This window comes from Eubalaena glacialis, chromosome X (assembly GCF_028564815.1).
Source record: "Eubalaena glacialis isolate mEubGla1 chromosome X, mEubGla1.1.hap2.+ XY, whole genome shotgun sequence".
Lineage (NCBI taxonomy): Eukaryota > Metazoa > Chordata > Mammalia > Artiodactyla > Balaenidae > Eubalaena > Eubalaena glacialis.
In genome coordinates this window covers 48,124,753-48,139,825 of record NC_083736.1, presented here as the reverse complement: position 1 = coordinate 48,139,825, position 15,073 = coordinate 48,124,753, and the positions used below count along the sequence as shown (strand labels likewise).

Below are 15,073 nucleotides of genomic sequence, written 5' to 3'. Positions count from 1 at the left end.
CCCCCACCCCCACCCCGCCACTTTCCCGGCTTGGTGTCCATATGTTTGTTCTCTACATCTGTGTCTCAATTTTGGCCCTGCAAACCGGTTCATCTGTGCCATTTTTCTAGGTTCCACATATATGCGTTAATATACGATATTTGTTTTTCTCTTTCTGACTTACTTCACTCTGTATGACAGTCTCTAGATCCATCCACGTCTCAACAAATGACCCAATTTCGTTCCTTTTTATGGCTGAGTAATATTCCATTTTATATATGTACCACATCTTCTTTACCCATTCGTCTGTCGATGGACATTTAGGTTGCTTCCATGACCTGGCTATTGTAAGTAGTGCTGCAATGAACATTGGGGTGCATGTGTCTTTTTGAATTATGGATTTCTCTGGGTATATGCCCAGTAGTGGGATTGCTGGATCATATGGTAATTCTATTTTTAGTATTTTAAGGAACCTCCATACTGTTCTCCATAGTGGCTGTATCAATTTACATTCCCACCAACAGTGCAAGAGGGTTCCCTTTTCTCCACACCCTCTCCAGCATTTATTGTTTGTAGATTTTCTGATGATGCCCATTCTAACTGGTGTGAGGTGATACCTCACTGATTTGATAGGGATTGCATTGAATCTGTAGATTGCTTTGGGTAGTATAGTCATTTTCACAATATTGATTCTTGCAATCCAAGAACATGGTATATCTCTCCATCTGTTGGTATCATCTTTAATTTCTTTCCTCAGTGGCTTATAGTTTTCTGCATACAGGTCTTTTGTCTCCCTAGGTAGGTTTATTCCTAGGTATTTTATTCGTTTTGTTGCAGTGGTAAATGGGAGTGTTTCCGTAATTTCTCTTTCAGATTTTTCATCATTAGTGTATAGGAATGCAAGAGATTTCTGTGCCTTAATTTTGTATCCTGCAACTTTACCAAATTCATTGATTAGCTCTAGTAGTTTTCTGGTGGCATCTTTAGGATTCTCTAGGTATAGTATCATATCATCTTCAAACAGTGACACTTTTACTTCTTCTTTTCCAATTTGTATTCCTTTTATTTCTTTTTCTTCTCTGATTGCCGTGGCTAGGACTTCCAAAACTATGTTGAATAATAGTGGCAAGAGTGGACATCCTTGTCTTGTTCCTGATCTTAGAGGAAATGCTTTCAGTTTTTCACCATTGAGAATGATTTTGCTGTGGGTTTGTCGTATATGGCCTTTATTACGTTGAGGTAGGTTCCCTCTATGCCCATTTTCTGGAGAGTTTTTATCATATATGGGTGTTGAATTTTGTCAAAAGCTTTTTCTGCGTCTATTGAGATGTTCATATGGTTTTTATTCTTCAATTTGTTAATATGGTGTATCACATTGATTGATTTGCATATATTGAAGAATCCTTGCATCCCTAGGATAAATCCCACTTGATCATGGTATATGATCCTTTTAATGTGTTGTTGGATTGTTTGCTAGTATTTTGTTGAGGACTTTTGCATCTATATTCATGAGTGATATTGGTCTGTAATTTTCTTTTTTTGTAGTATCTTTGTCTGGTTTTGGTATCAGGGTGATGGTGGCCTCATAGAATGAGTTTGGGAGTGTTCCTTCCTCCGCAATTTTTTGGAAGAGTTTGAGAAGGATAGGTTTTAGCTCTTTTCTAAATGTTTGATACAATTCACCTGTGAAGCCATCTGGTCTTCAACTATTCTTTGTTGGAAGATTTTTAATCACAGTTTCAATTTCATTACTTGTGATTGGTCTGTTCATATTTTCTATTTCTTCCTGGTTCAGTCTTGGAAGGTTATACCTTTCTAAGAATTTGTCCATTTCTTCCAGGTTGTCCATTTTATCGGCATACAGTTGCTTGTAGTAGCCTCTTAGGATGCTTTGTATTTCTGCGGTGTCTGTTGTAACTTCTCCTTTTTCATTTCTAATTTTATTGATTTGAGTCCTCTCCCTCTTTTTCTTGATGAGTCTGGCTACTGGTTTATCAATTTTGTTTATCTTCTCAAAGAACCAGCTTTTACTTTTATTGATCTTTGCTGTTGTTTTCTTTGTTTCTATTTCATTTATTTCTGCTCTGATCTTTTTGATTTCTTTCCTTCTGCTAACTTTGGGTTTTGTTTGTTCTTCTTTCTCTGGTTCCTTCAGGTGTAAGGCTAGATTGTTTATTTGAGATTTTTCTTGTTTCTTGAGGTAGGCTTGTACAGCTATAAACTTCCCTCTTAGAACTGCTTTTGCTGCATCTCATAGGATTTGGATCGTCGTGTTTTCATTGTCATTTGTCTCTAGGTATTTTTTGATTTCCTCTTTGATTTCTCCAGTGATCTCTTGATTATTTAATAACGTATTGTTTAGCCTCCATGTGTTTGTGTTTTTTACGTTTTTTTTTTTGCCGTAATTGATTTCTAATCTCATAGCATTGTGGTCAGAAAAGATGCTTGATATGATTTCAATTTTCTTAAATTTACTGATGCTTGATTTGAGAAGAAAGTGTAATCTGCTGTTTTTGGATGGAATGTCCTATAAATATCAATTAAATCTATCTGGTCTGTTGTGTCATTTAAAGCTTGTGTTTCCTTATTTATTTTCATTTTGGATGATCTGTCCATTGGCATAAGTGAGGTGTTAAACTCCCCCACTATTATTGTGTTACTGTCGATTTCCTCTTTTAGAGCTGTTAGCAGTTGCGTTACGTACTTAGGTGCTCCTATGTTGGGTGCATATATATTTATAATTGTTATATCTTCTTCTTGGATTGATCCCCTGATCATTATGTAGTGTCCTTCCTTGTCTCTTCTAACATTCTTTATTTTAAAGTCTGTTTTATCTGATATGAGTATTGCTACTCCAGCTTTGTTTTGATTTCCATTTGCATGGAATATCTTTTTCCATCCCCCCACTTTCAGTCTGAATGTGTCCCTAGGTCTGAAGTGTGTCTCTTGTAGACAGCATATATATGGGTCTTGTTTTTGTATCCATTCAGCAAGCCTGTGTCTTTTGGTTGGAGCATTTAATCCATTCAGGTTTAAGGTAATTATCGATATGTATGTTCCTATGACCATTTTCTTAATTGTTTTGGGTTTGTTTTTGTAGGTCTTTTTCTTCTCTTGTGTTTCCCACTTAGAGAAGTTCCTTTAGCATTTGTTGTACAGCTGGTTTGGTGGTGCTGAATTCTCTTAGCTTTTTCTTGTCTGTAAAGCTTTTGATTTCTCCATCAAATCTGAATTAGATCCTTGCCAGGTAGGGTAATCTTGGTTGTAGGTTCTTCCCTTTCATCACTTTGAGTATATCATGCTACTCCCTTCTGGCTTGTAGAGTTTCTGCTGAGAAATCAGCTGTTAACCTTATGGGAGTTCCCTTGTATGTTATTTGTCGTTTTTCCCTTGCTGCTTTTAATAATTTTTCTTTGTCTTTGATTTTTGCCAATTTGATTACTATGTGTTTCTCCTTGGGTTTATCCTGTATGGGACTCGCTGCACCTCTTGGACTTGGGTGGCTATTTCCTTTCCCATGTTAGGGAAGTTTTCGACTATAATCTCTTCAAATATTTTCTCTGGTCCTTTCTCTCTCTCTCTTCTCCTTCTGGGACCCCTATAATGCGCATATTATTGCGTTTAATGTTGTCCCAGAGGTCTCTTAGGCTGTCTTCATTTCTTTTCATTCTTTTTTCTTTATTCTGTTCCGCAGCAGTTAATTCCACAATTCTGTCTTCCAGGTCATTTATCCGTTCTTCTGCCTCAGTTATTCTGCTATTGATTCCTTCTAGTGTAGTTTTCATTTCAGTTATTGTATTGGTCATCTCTGTTTTTTCTTTAATTCTTCTAGGTCTTTGTTAAACATTTCTTGCATCTTCTCAATCTTTGCCTCCATTCTTTTTCCGAGGTCCTGGATCATCTTCACTATCATTATTCTGAATTCTTTTTCTGGAAGGTTGCCTATCTCTACTTCATTTGGTTGTTTTTCTGGGGTTTTATCTTGTTCCTTCATCTGGTATATAGCCCTCTGCCTTTTCATCTTGTCTATCTTTCTGTGAATGTGGTTTTTGTTCCACAGGCTGCAGGATTGTAGTTCTTCTTGCTTCTGCTGTCTGCCCTTCTCTGGGGTTTTTTATTCTTTTTTTTTTTTTTTTAGAATGATCATTTATTATTATTTTAAACAAATTTTTGGCCGCACTGAGCAGCATGCAGAGCTTCCCCGACCAGGGATCGAACCCGCCCACCCTGCCGTGGAAGCGTGGAGTCTTAACCAGTGGACCACCAGTGAAGTCCTGTTTTTGTTTATTTAGGAATATCCTGATTTCTCCTTTTTTGAATGATAGTTCTGCTGGATGTAGAATTCTTGGTTGACAGTGATTTTCTTTCAGCACTTTGAATATGTCATCCTACTGCTTTTTATCCTCCATGGTTTCTGATGATCAGTAAACTGTCAGTCTTTTATGTTATGAGTCACTTCTGTTTTGCTGACTTCAAGATCCTCTCTTTGTCTTTGGTTTTGGTTATGATATGTAGTCTCTGAGTTTATCTGACATATAGTTTGTTGAACTTCTTGCATATGTAGATTAATTTTTTAGTCAAATTTGGGAAAGTTTCAGCCATTATTTCTTCAAATAGTCTTTCCACCCCTTTTTCTCTCTCCTTTTGGGCCTCCCATATGCATATGTTGGCAAATTTGATCCATCCCACAGGTCTCTTTGGCTCTGCTCATTTTCCTCATTCTTTTTTCTTTCTGTTCGTTAGACTGGATAATCTCAATTGACCTTTCTTGAAGGTCACTAAGTCTTCCTTCTGCCTACTCAAATCTGCTGTTGAAACCCTCTAGTGAAATTTTCATTTCAAAAATGAAAATTGAAGTTACTTTTCAACTCTAAAATATCTATTTGATTCTTTTTTATGGTTTCTGTCTGTTTATTGGTATTCTTTATTTGGTGAAACGTCATTCTCATACTCTCATTTAGTTCTTTAGACATGATCTCCTTTAGCTTTTTGAACATGTTTGAAATAGATGGTATAAAGTCCTTGTCTAGTAGGTCCAACTTTGTTCAGGTAGTCAGGGAGAGTTTTTATCCATTACTTTTTTCCTGTGTGTGGCTATCCTTTCCTGTTTCTTTGCATATCTTCTAATTTTTTTGAAAACTGAACATTTAAAATAATGTAGCAATTCTGGAAATCAGATACTCCCTACTTCACTCCCCAGGGTTTGTTTTGTTGCTGCTTGTTGTTATTTGTTTATTTACAGAATTTGTTCAGAAAAGTCACTGAAGTAGAAGTTTCTACTCAGTTAGCTTAGTGGTCAGCTAATGATTGGACAGAGATTTCCTTAAATGCCTGAAACCAGTAAATCTCCCAGTGCTTGACAAGGGGCTCTATGTGCATGTTGGGACATACCTTCAGCACTCAGGCAGGCAATTTACAACTGTGCCTTAGCCTTCACTTCCTGCTTTGCAGAGCCTCAACGTCAGCCAGAGGTGAGTGCCTGGGATTTCTCAAGTCTTTCCTGATCATGCACACAGCCCCTATGCATGCATATGGTCTTTTAGATTCCCAGAAATATGTGAGAGCTTTTCTAATCCCCAGTGCATATCTCATTCCTCAACTTTTCCTTTTCAGCTTTTGGGTTAGTCTGTTGTTTGCCACAACTGTTATCCATCACCGTAAGCATCTGTGACATTAAGCACTTGCCTTTAAATATTTTTGATAAATGCTCCCCAGGGAGCACTAGGCTTTGAAAGAAAGCTCTAGCTCCTTGCTGTTCCCTACATCACTGGCAATGTGGCCTGTTATTTTTCAAGGCTACCACTGAGCTGGGGAGAAGTGGATGGGTCTAGGGCAAGTTAAAATGCCACAAAGCTCACTGCTCTTACTGAGATTCAGCTCTTTTTCTTAAATAAATGCTCTCCAGGTAGCTGTAAACCTTTGGTTAATTTCCAGAGTTCTGAAAAAGTTTATTATGACAATTTTTGCCAGTTTTTTCATTGTTTTAATTCAGAAGTGACGTTTTGGAAGTCCTTAACTTTGCCTTTTTTGTGGATTTCATCCATCGTGACATACTAAATATTAGTTCAGTATGCATCTCTATGAAAATGACTTTTTCTTTCATAACCATAGTTCCATTATTTGACACCTAAGTAAAGTAACATTTATTTCCTAATATTTAATACCAAATCCTTATTCAAATTTCCCCCAATTGTACCAAAAATAGCTTTTATAATTTGCTTATTTAAACCAGGATCTATTCAAGGACTACACATGTCATTTGGTTATTATAATCTCTTAATCTCATTCATTATTTAAAATTTTTTATTATGAGAATTTTCAAACATCCATAAATGTAGGAGAGTACACAAACACCCATATTCTCAATATTTAGATCCTACAGTTGTAATATTTTTCTGTATTTGCTTCATTATCTGTATCTGTCTGTCTATAGTTTTTGCTGAGCCACTTTAAAGTAATGTGCAGCCACCATAACATACTATAGTATGTTATGGTGGCTGCACATTAATACTTCAGTATCTCCTAAGAATAAGAATGTCCTTCTACATAACCACACTAACTTTGTTATACTTAACAGTTAATAATTCCCTAAGATCTTCTAATAACCCATTCTATGATCAGATTTTCTCAACTGTCCCTACAAAATGTCTTACATAGTTTTTTTTCCCCCTAAATCCAGATCTAATCAAGGAGGTTAATTTTTTTTCAGATTAAAACAACTTGCTTATGTATTATACAGGTCAGGAATTTAGAAAGGACACAATGGGGACAACTTGTCTCTACTCCATGATGTCTGGGGCCTCAGCTGGGAAAATTTGAAGGCTGGATGGCCAAGAGTTTGAATCATCTGAAGTCTCATTAACTCACATGTCTGGTGCCTGGGCTGGGAGGACAAAGACTAGAAGTACCAGGCAGAGTGCCAACATGTGACCTCTCCATGTGACTAGCTTCCTCACTGCCTGCTGGCCTCAAGGCAATCAGACTTCTTATGTGGTTGCTCAGGGCTCTAAGTGTGAGTGAGTGTTGCAGGAAGCAGTGCAGAAACTAAAGTTGCCTTTTCTGACCTAGTCTCAGAAGTCATGCAGTGTCACTTCTGTCACATTCTATAGGCTACAAATGAGCCTGCTCAGGTTCAACGGGAGGGAACATAGACCCCACCTATTAATAGGAAAAATGTCAAAGAATTTGGGGCCATGCTTTAAAGCCACCACACACACAAAACTATGGAGAACGATATAAAATACACCCAAGAATCCATGACTGAAAATTGTGCATTAACATTTTTGCTAGATTTGCTTCAGATCATTTTTTAAACAAGTAAAATATCAATATCACCTTAAAGAAAGGACTTCAACCTCCTGAATTGCCTGTTCTAGAATCTGCATACTGCTTATACAGAAAGTCTCCTTTATACTAATAACAATAGCTAACCAACCAAGGAATCTTTAAATCTAGGTCAGATACCACCACCAGCTCTTTTTTTCCTGTGACATTGACTTTTTTCATTAATTAAAAAGACTGAAATCCCATACACTCACCAATGAGAATCAACAGTTATAAAGATTTTGCCATAGTTGATTCATCTATAACTTTCTTCTTTTTTTAAAAACTGTCTAAAGCAAATCCCAGATAGTGTCATTCCCTCCCCACCCCACCATGTACTTCAGTATGCATCTCTAAAGTATACATTTTCTCACATAACCACTGTCCTGTCATCATACATAACAAAACTAATAATAATTTGATAATTCCTTGATGTTATCTAATACTAAGTCCATAATCAAATTTCCTTAATTGTCTAACAAAAAGCATTTTCATAGTGGATTTGTTTAAATCAGGATCTGAACAGGGTCCATATGGCATTTGGCTGTCACGTTTTTTGAATATCTCTTAATCTAGAGAAATCCCTTCCTTTTTTGTTTGATCCTGTTGATTTGTTATAAAAACTAGTATAATTGTCCTTTAGCACATCCCACCTTCTAGATTTGTTTGTTTGCTTCTTTGTGACATTGTGTTTTTAAAGAAACCAGGCCAGTTATCTTATAGGATGACTGTTTGCCCTCAGTGTCATTTAACTTGTTTTTTTTTTTTAATCTCTGTGTTTTCTAAAAACTGGAAGTAATATGAACTGCTTACTTGATGTTAGGTCTTGGCAAAACTACTTCCCAGGTGATGCTGTAGATTTCCTATTGCATTGCATTAGGAGGTGCATGAAGTTGGCCATCTTTCTGTTAGTGACAATAAGGGGATGATCTCCTGATCTCATCATTGTAAGGTTAGTTTTTTTTTCTCGAGACTAGCAAGTCATCTGGGAGATAATACTTTGGTACTATGTGAATATCCAATTCCCTAGAATCAGTTATTTCATTAGGGCTTACAAACCTGTGATTTTCTAATTTTGTCATTCCTTTTACATTTATTAGCTGACATTCTTCTGTAAAGAACAGCTTTCCCTCATCATCTGGGGCTGTTTGGTTATCCTGAAATACACTTCCTATGTAAAATGTGGGATGAGTAACTATTTTTTGATTCAAGATTGTTAAGGCATTATATAAAAAGGTTATACAAGAAGATGATCTTCTTTAGGAACTCATAGCCTGGTTATTAGATAGAATAACACACATCAGCATTAGGGAATGAGACAGGATAGTATGTGCTATGTATTAAGTGACTTGTACATAAGTTCAGGGGAGGGGAGAGGTCAATGTGAGCCAAAGAGGTCCTGGACGTTTTGCATAGAAGATTGATTTCAGCTTACTTTTGAATAATGGGCAGGTTTTAAAGAGGTGGACAAAAGGAAAGAGGGTACTCCAGGCCGTGTAGATGGTGAGGATGAAGGCACAGGGGGAGAGGATGAGCTGTACGTGTTCTGGAGGTATAATAAGGAAGCCATTCTGTCTGGAGAAGCTGAGGATATGGGAGTGGAAATAAGGTTGGGGAGGTAGGTAGGGAGCAGAACATGGACAACTTTACATGCCAATTCAGGGAAATTAACTTTTATCCTTTAATCAATGTGTGCTTTGTGTACCTTGGGCATTTGTGAATTAGCTTTTTACCCAATGGGAAGCAAAATCTGGCTTTGTAAAAAGCTAGAAGCAGGAAAACCAATGAGACCACCTTTGGGGGGCTCAGAGGTAGGGAATATGATTGTCATTCAGATAAATGTCTTCATCCTGTTCCCTCTGCAGCCCGTGTGACCCCAACTCTACCGAAGCAGGACCGTCCTGTGCGTGAGGGGACCCGGGTAGCTTCCATTGAGACAGGCTTGGCTGCAGCAGCTGCAAAGTTGGCCCAGCAGGTAAGTGCTGACACTCAGGCAATGGCCCTGCCACTGATCCCAGTTTGACTTGGAGCCTCAAAACTCAGACCTCCAGGCTGACAGGATCCCACTGTTGTCTCATTGGGAAGTGGGTAACTTGTGATCTTTATCCATGGCAGTATCCCAGCTCCCTCCTATATCCTACATATACCAACTCAGTGACAAGCTACTTCCACAGGGCACACCGTTGAAATGATTTAGGATGAAAGAAAATAGGGGTCCAGAGAAAAGCCCTTGAAGATATCACTTGCCTTTCTGGGTGTGTAAAATCCTCTCAGATGGGAAGGACCAAGTCTGTCCTTGGGTGAGAGCTCTTTTCTTCAGATGGAGCTCCAAGGAGGTGACTCAGTTGAGTACACTCAGTTTCTCAGTCTCTCATCAGTATCGGAATTTGGTTTTTTCGGGGAGAGGCTTTTCTTGTCCTCTGTACCAAATACTTTGCCTGATCTTCACCCCATGCTTCCCAAGAAAACATCACCCACTAATTTTTGTCCTAGAATCAAGTTGACTTCCCAGCATGTTATAGTTTCCAAAGTTCTTAAATGTGCTTGGCAACCCTGGGAGCAGTTGGAAGTGAATCTTGTGGTTCTCTCCTTATCAGTATCCCCTTAGATCCTCATGCCACATCCTATAGCTTAGAGCATTTATTGAGCATCTGCTTTATGTTAGGTGCTTCCATGTACAGTGTCTCATGTAATCTGCTCAATAACCCTTTTCAATAGGTAATATTTTCATCATTTTACAGGTGAAGAAAATGAGGCTCTCTTTAAGTGACTAGTCCAGGATAATACAGCCAGTAAATGGAGGAGACAAGATTCAAACTCATATCCTCTAACTTAAGATTTCATGTTACTTGCTATTTAAATAAAGTGAAATAGTTAAATGTTTATATAATTCAGTAATTACATCCTATTTAAATAAAATTTAATAGAATGATGTTTTTCATATGATGTTCTGTGGAGTTCCAGAGTTTAGAAATGTTTTGGACGCTATTGATGGAAGCCAGCAGAGACCAACCAGGCCAGGCAGCCATTCTTTGTCCAGAACTTTTCTCTATTATGTATATCCTAGTGCCATGTAAGATGTAATTTGAAAAAAAAAGGAAGTTTGACTGCTTTAAATGAACAAATTAATTAAAGGTGTGAAAACTACTCTTAGTACCTTCTATGGAGCTCACTTCTGGTTGAGTTGATCAGGGATGACCTCAAAGAAGAGGTTTTGAAATTGGGAAGGGTTTTGCAGGCTAAGCTTTTGGAGGGGAAAGGGAGGCATTCCAGGAGAAGGGGATTCCTTGGTAAGCACACAAGGCCCTCTTGATTTGCCCTCTGGTTACCTCTCCTCCCTGACCTTGTGTCAACCCTTCATGCATGCCCTTTACACCAGCCATACTATTGCATTACGGTACTCATTGTTCATTCAGTGTATCAGACTGTCTCATGCCTCTGTGCCTTTGCACAAGCTGTTCCTTCTGCCCATTGGGAATCGTGCCCTCTCAGATGCCTTTACCTAACACCCCTTCACACCATCCACCACCAGTTTATTTCAGTGGCCTTCTGTGCTTCCATAGCATTCTCATGGTACTTACAATCATAAGTGTACTTTTCTGTGTTCCTTATTAAACTGTAAGGGCCTCAAGGGTGGAGACATATCTAATTTAACTTGGTATCCCTACTGTGCTAAGCATGTGTTTAGTCATTGTTGGTTGAGTGAATGAATGAATGAATAAAAGAATGAACAGATCTTTTTGGATTGGAGGCTTCTTGTTGGGGAATGGAGTAAGATAAATAGAGGTTAAAAAATGAATTCTGGAGCCAGCCTGCCTGAGTTCAAATCTTTTCCCTCCCACTTGAGCAAGTTACTTAATTTCTCTGTGCCTCAGTTTCCTCGTAGACTCTAAGGATTAGATGAGGTAATATATGTAAAAGCTCTGAGAACAGCACTTGCCACATGGTAAGTACTATAGACTCATTAGCTTTTCATCATTATCACTACAGGTTGGCTAGGTATAAGTGGCCAGACGATGGATGACCATAAATGTCAGGCCAGGGAGTCTGAACTTGGGTGGGGACTTGCTAATGGCCTTTTGAGATAAGGTGAAAGTGGCCCTGTTATAAGATAGTCTAGTCTTCTGTGAGGGGATCTGGATGAAGTATATGAAAAGGAGATTGGCAAAAAAGGTAGAAAACTTTAAACGATGTGATCTAGGTATGAAGAGATAATTTCTGGATTCAGATGAGAGAAATGGGGGCAGAAATGCAGTTCTTGGTATGGATGGAGTAACAAGCATTTTGGCTGAGAAAAGAGACTCTGAAGACAGATGGCTTGGGTCTGAATTGCAGCTTGGCCACTTACTGTTCCTATAACCTTAGGAAAGTGACTTAACCTCTCTGTGCCAGTTTCTTCTCATAAAAATGGAATTATAATTCTTTTTTTCTCATGCTTCATAGGAGTATTAAATGAGTTAAATTATAGAACAGTGCCTGGCATATAATACTAATATTATTATTCTCGTCCCACAAAAATTCCTAAGGTAGCCACAGCCTGTCAGATCTTCCGAAGGCAGGAGTAGGCCTGTGTTGCCAAGAGAAGGCAAAGAAATGTAATCACTGAGTTGGTCTCTGTGGCTGTGTAGCATTTCAGAAGGGGAAGTCGTTCACATGCTCTCAGCACCACCTTTCCAGGTTCTCAGGGGTCCAGGTGCCCACTATAAAGGTACCCACTACACAGTGGATAGTATGTTCATAGAGCAATGGATGGATGAAATCCAAGATATTGTGAGAAGTGACACAACTCCTTATTCATCCCTCCCATCCAAAACTGAGATTTTAAGATCCAGTGACCTGGAAGACTGTCCTCTATTAAACAAAAGACCAGCAAGAAGAAGAGAAACCATTGTAAGAGATGAAGATAGAATAATAGTTTCCCATTTGTTGAGTACCTACTATGTGCTATGTGTTTTTATGTCATTATTTAATCTTTCCAGCAACCCTGAAAACCAGCTATTGTTTTGCCCATTTTACAGATGAGGCAATTGAATTTCAGAAAGGTTAGTAACTTGACCAAGGTCATCCAACTTAGGGAACACAAGCCTAGATTTGAAGTTTATCAAATTTATCCCAAGTTTATCTCATTCCAAAGCTGCTACTCTTTCACTCGCAGATGTCCCATTTTGAGAATTGTGCATGGTGGGTGTTCAGATAGACCTGGTTGAATCCTGAACACAACAACTGTTCAGCTGTGAGGCTTTGGGCTCAAGTTACTTAATATCCCTGTACCTCAGTTTTCTCATCTGTAAACTGAGGGATTTTCCTTCTCAGCGCTGTTCTAAGGAGTAAATGAGGTCAAACATATAAAGTGCCTCAGCTGCTGGTGTAAATTTAGCTATTATTATTAGGCATGTCCATGGTTCACCTCATAAGTGGTAATTCTAGGACCAAAACGCAAGTCTCTGAACTCATTTACCCTTCTGTTGCCATTGTACTGATTAATAGCAGTGTTGACTTAAGAATGGATGGTACCAAAGGACCTGAGGTATTGGAAGGCCTGTGTGTTGTGTGTACATATATCCAGGCTAAGCTTGGAGTAGGGGCAGGTTGCAGAACCACACTGACCACCGTCTAGATTCCTTTCTGGGAAATTTTCTTCTCTTTTCTTCACTCCTAAATTCTCCCCTCCCATTTGGCTTGTGTTTCAGGAGCTACAGAAGGCCCAAAAGAAGAAATATATCAAGAAGAAGCCTTTGTTGAAGGAGGTAGAACAGCCTCGCCCTCAAGAGCCTAATCTCAGCGTGGCAGTACCAGCCCCAACTCTGGCCGCTACACCCCAACTTCTCACCTCCTCCTCGCCCCTGCCTCCCCCTGAGCCTAAACAAGAGGCCCTCTCAGGAAGTCTTGCTGACCATGAGTATACTGCTCGTCCCAATGCCTTTGGCATGGCCCAGGCAAACCGCAGCACCACACCCATGGCCCCTGGTGTCTTCTTGACCCAGCGGCGCCCTTCAGTTGGCTCCCAGAGCAATCAAGCAGGACCAGGTATGACTGCCATATGGTTGTAGAACTGAGAAGGATCTTAGGGTCACTGGCTTCAAACCCTTAAGCATTCTGGTAAATGAGAACACCTGGGAGGGACACTGATGGGCAACCTAAGATACTTGGACTTGACCTCATAGGCCATGAAGAGACATTGACTGGTGTTAAGCAGAGACAAACTCAGATGTGGGTTTGGAAAGATCCTTCTGGTGGGCCAGAGTGGAGGGTGGGCTGAAGGTGGGAAGTCTAGGAAGGAGGCACATACACAAGTCCAGGCTGCAGTGAAGAGAGGCTAGGGCTCTGGCAGAGGGAATGAAGGAGGGGATAAATTGATCAAATATGGAGAAGGTCACTTGGGACATGGGAGGTGATTTGATGTGGGGAAAGAAGAAGCGGGGAGGGCTCAAGCCCTCCTTTTCCTCACTTTGGCTCTGAAAGCCCAGTCCCTAGAGTACGCAGCTCAAGGGTGATGAGATTGGTGCGTCATTGGGATGATGAAGATGGGGGTTTCTAATGAAAAGGCCCTGGGAGTGGCAACTTCAGGGACACTGAGCTATAATCACTAACCAGGCACTTGTTCAATCCTGGTGGGCAGGATAAGAAGATGAAGAGGCACAATCACCTTGCAGAAGTTAGGAAGGAAAATGATTGGGACCAAAGAAATCAGTGGGGAAAAGTAACCAGACAGAGTAACCAGGGAGTCTGTAGCCACTGCAGGAGGTCATAGGAGGAAGAGCCAAAAGCATGTGGTGTTGGATGGGAGTAGTTAAGGAGGGCCTCTTGGCCCAAGATGGTCCTGGAGCCAGGCATAAGGATGGGGAGACTCTGTGGGCAGAGGAACAGAGGAAGGGGGTGGCCCAAGGACAGTTGGTGGTGGAGCTGCTGCTGGCACCCTTGCCATATCCTTTGCTTACCTCTCCCTTCCCCCACAGGAAAGCGTCCCAAAAAGGGCCTGGCTACAGCAAAGCAGAGACTCGGCCGTATCCTGAAAATCCACAGAAATGGCAAACTGCTTCTGTGATCCCCTTTGTGTCCTGCCCCTCACCCCTTCACCCCCATTGCCTTCTCCGTTGTCAATTCTCGGGGCACTCCTGGATCCTACCTGCCCCGGACAAGGTGCTGAGGCGCATTGTCCTGCTTTCTTGGAACTGACCAAAGGCACGGACTCTCCCATGGGCCCCTTCACCTACTCCCTCAACTCCCTTCCCCACTTCCACTGGAGCATCCTGCCTTCCTTTTTCATATCTCTGAGTAGCCAGTAAATGGGAGAGGTTTCCAGCTGACTAGAGCCCTCTTTTCTGCTGCCCCAATCCATTTCCCTTTCACCAGCTTTGTCTGCCCTTTACTGTCATCCCCACTTAAAGCTGGAAAGCAGGACGAGGAGAGGCATGAGGAGAGCCTGGGCCCCTCGGTATTTCCCTGGTCATGAAGTGGGAGGCCCAGTGCTCAACACTTTCTGCGGCTCCAGCCCTGTCTCCAGAAGCCTGCCCACCTCTGCCCATTCTCCTTCCTCCTCTTAGCCCAATGGATGTGTCCCACTCAAGACTCGTTCCTGGGAGAAGGCTCTGACCTCTGCCCCCTCTTGCCAAATGCTTCATGGAAATAAAGAGGAGGGCCCAGAGTCTTCTTACTGCCCCACCGTGGGCCATTTCCAAAGTGGCCTAGAAAGGCCATGGGCTGACTTCATTCATCCTTGGGAAGAAGAGAGATTCCTGTCACTTCTCAAGGTGGGGAGAGGACCCACACC

The 15,073-nt window shown here is 40.5% G+C and overlaps 1 protein-coding gene across 3 annotated transcripts in view; it reads left to right on the top strand.

Annotated features, from left to right (window-relative positions):
* The window catches only part of PHF8 (PHD finger protein 8), a 90,396-nt gene extending 75,787 nt beyond the window's left edge, over positions 1 to 14,609 (top strand). For all 3 annotated transcript variants that reach the window (XM_061178331.1, XM_061178332.1, XM_061178330.1), the window contains 3 exons: positions 9,168 to 9,277; positions 12,993 to 13,329; positions 14,259 to 14,609. In XM_061178331.1, coding sequence (XP_061034314.1) covers positions 9,168 to 9,277; positions 12,993 to 13,329; positions 14,259 to 14,347 — 536 coding nt within the window. In that variant the 3' untranslated portion in view covers positions 14,348 to 14,609. The remainder of the gene's footprint in view (positions 1 to 9,167; positions 9,278 to 12,992; positions 13,330 to 14,258) is intronic.
* Positions 14,610 to 15,073: the final 464 nt, after the last annotated feature.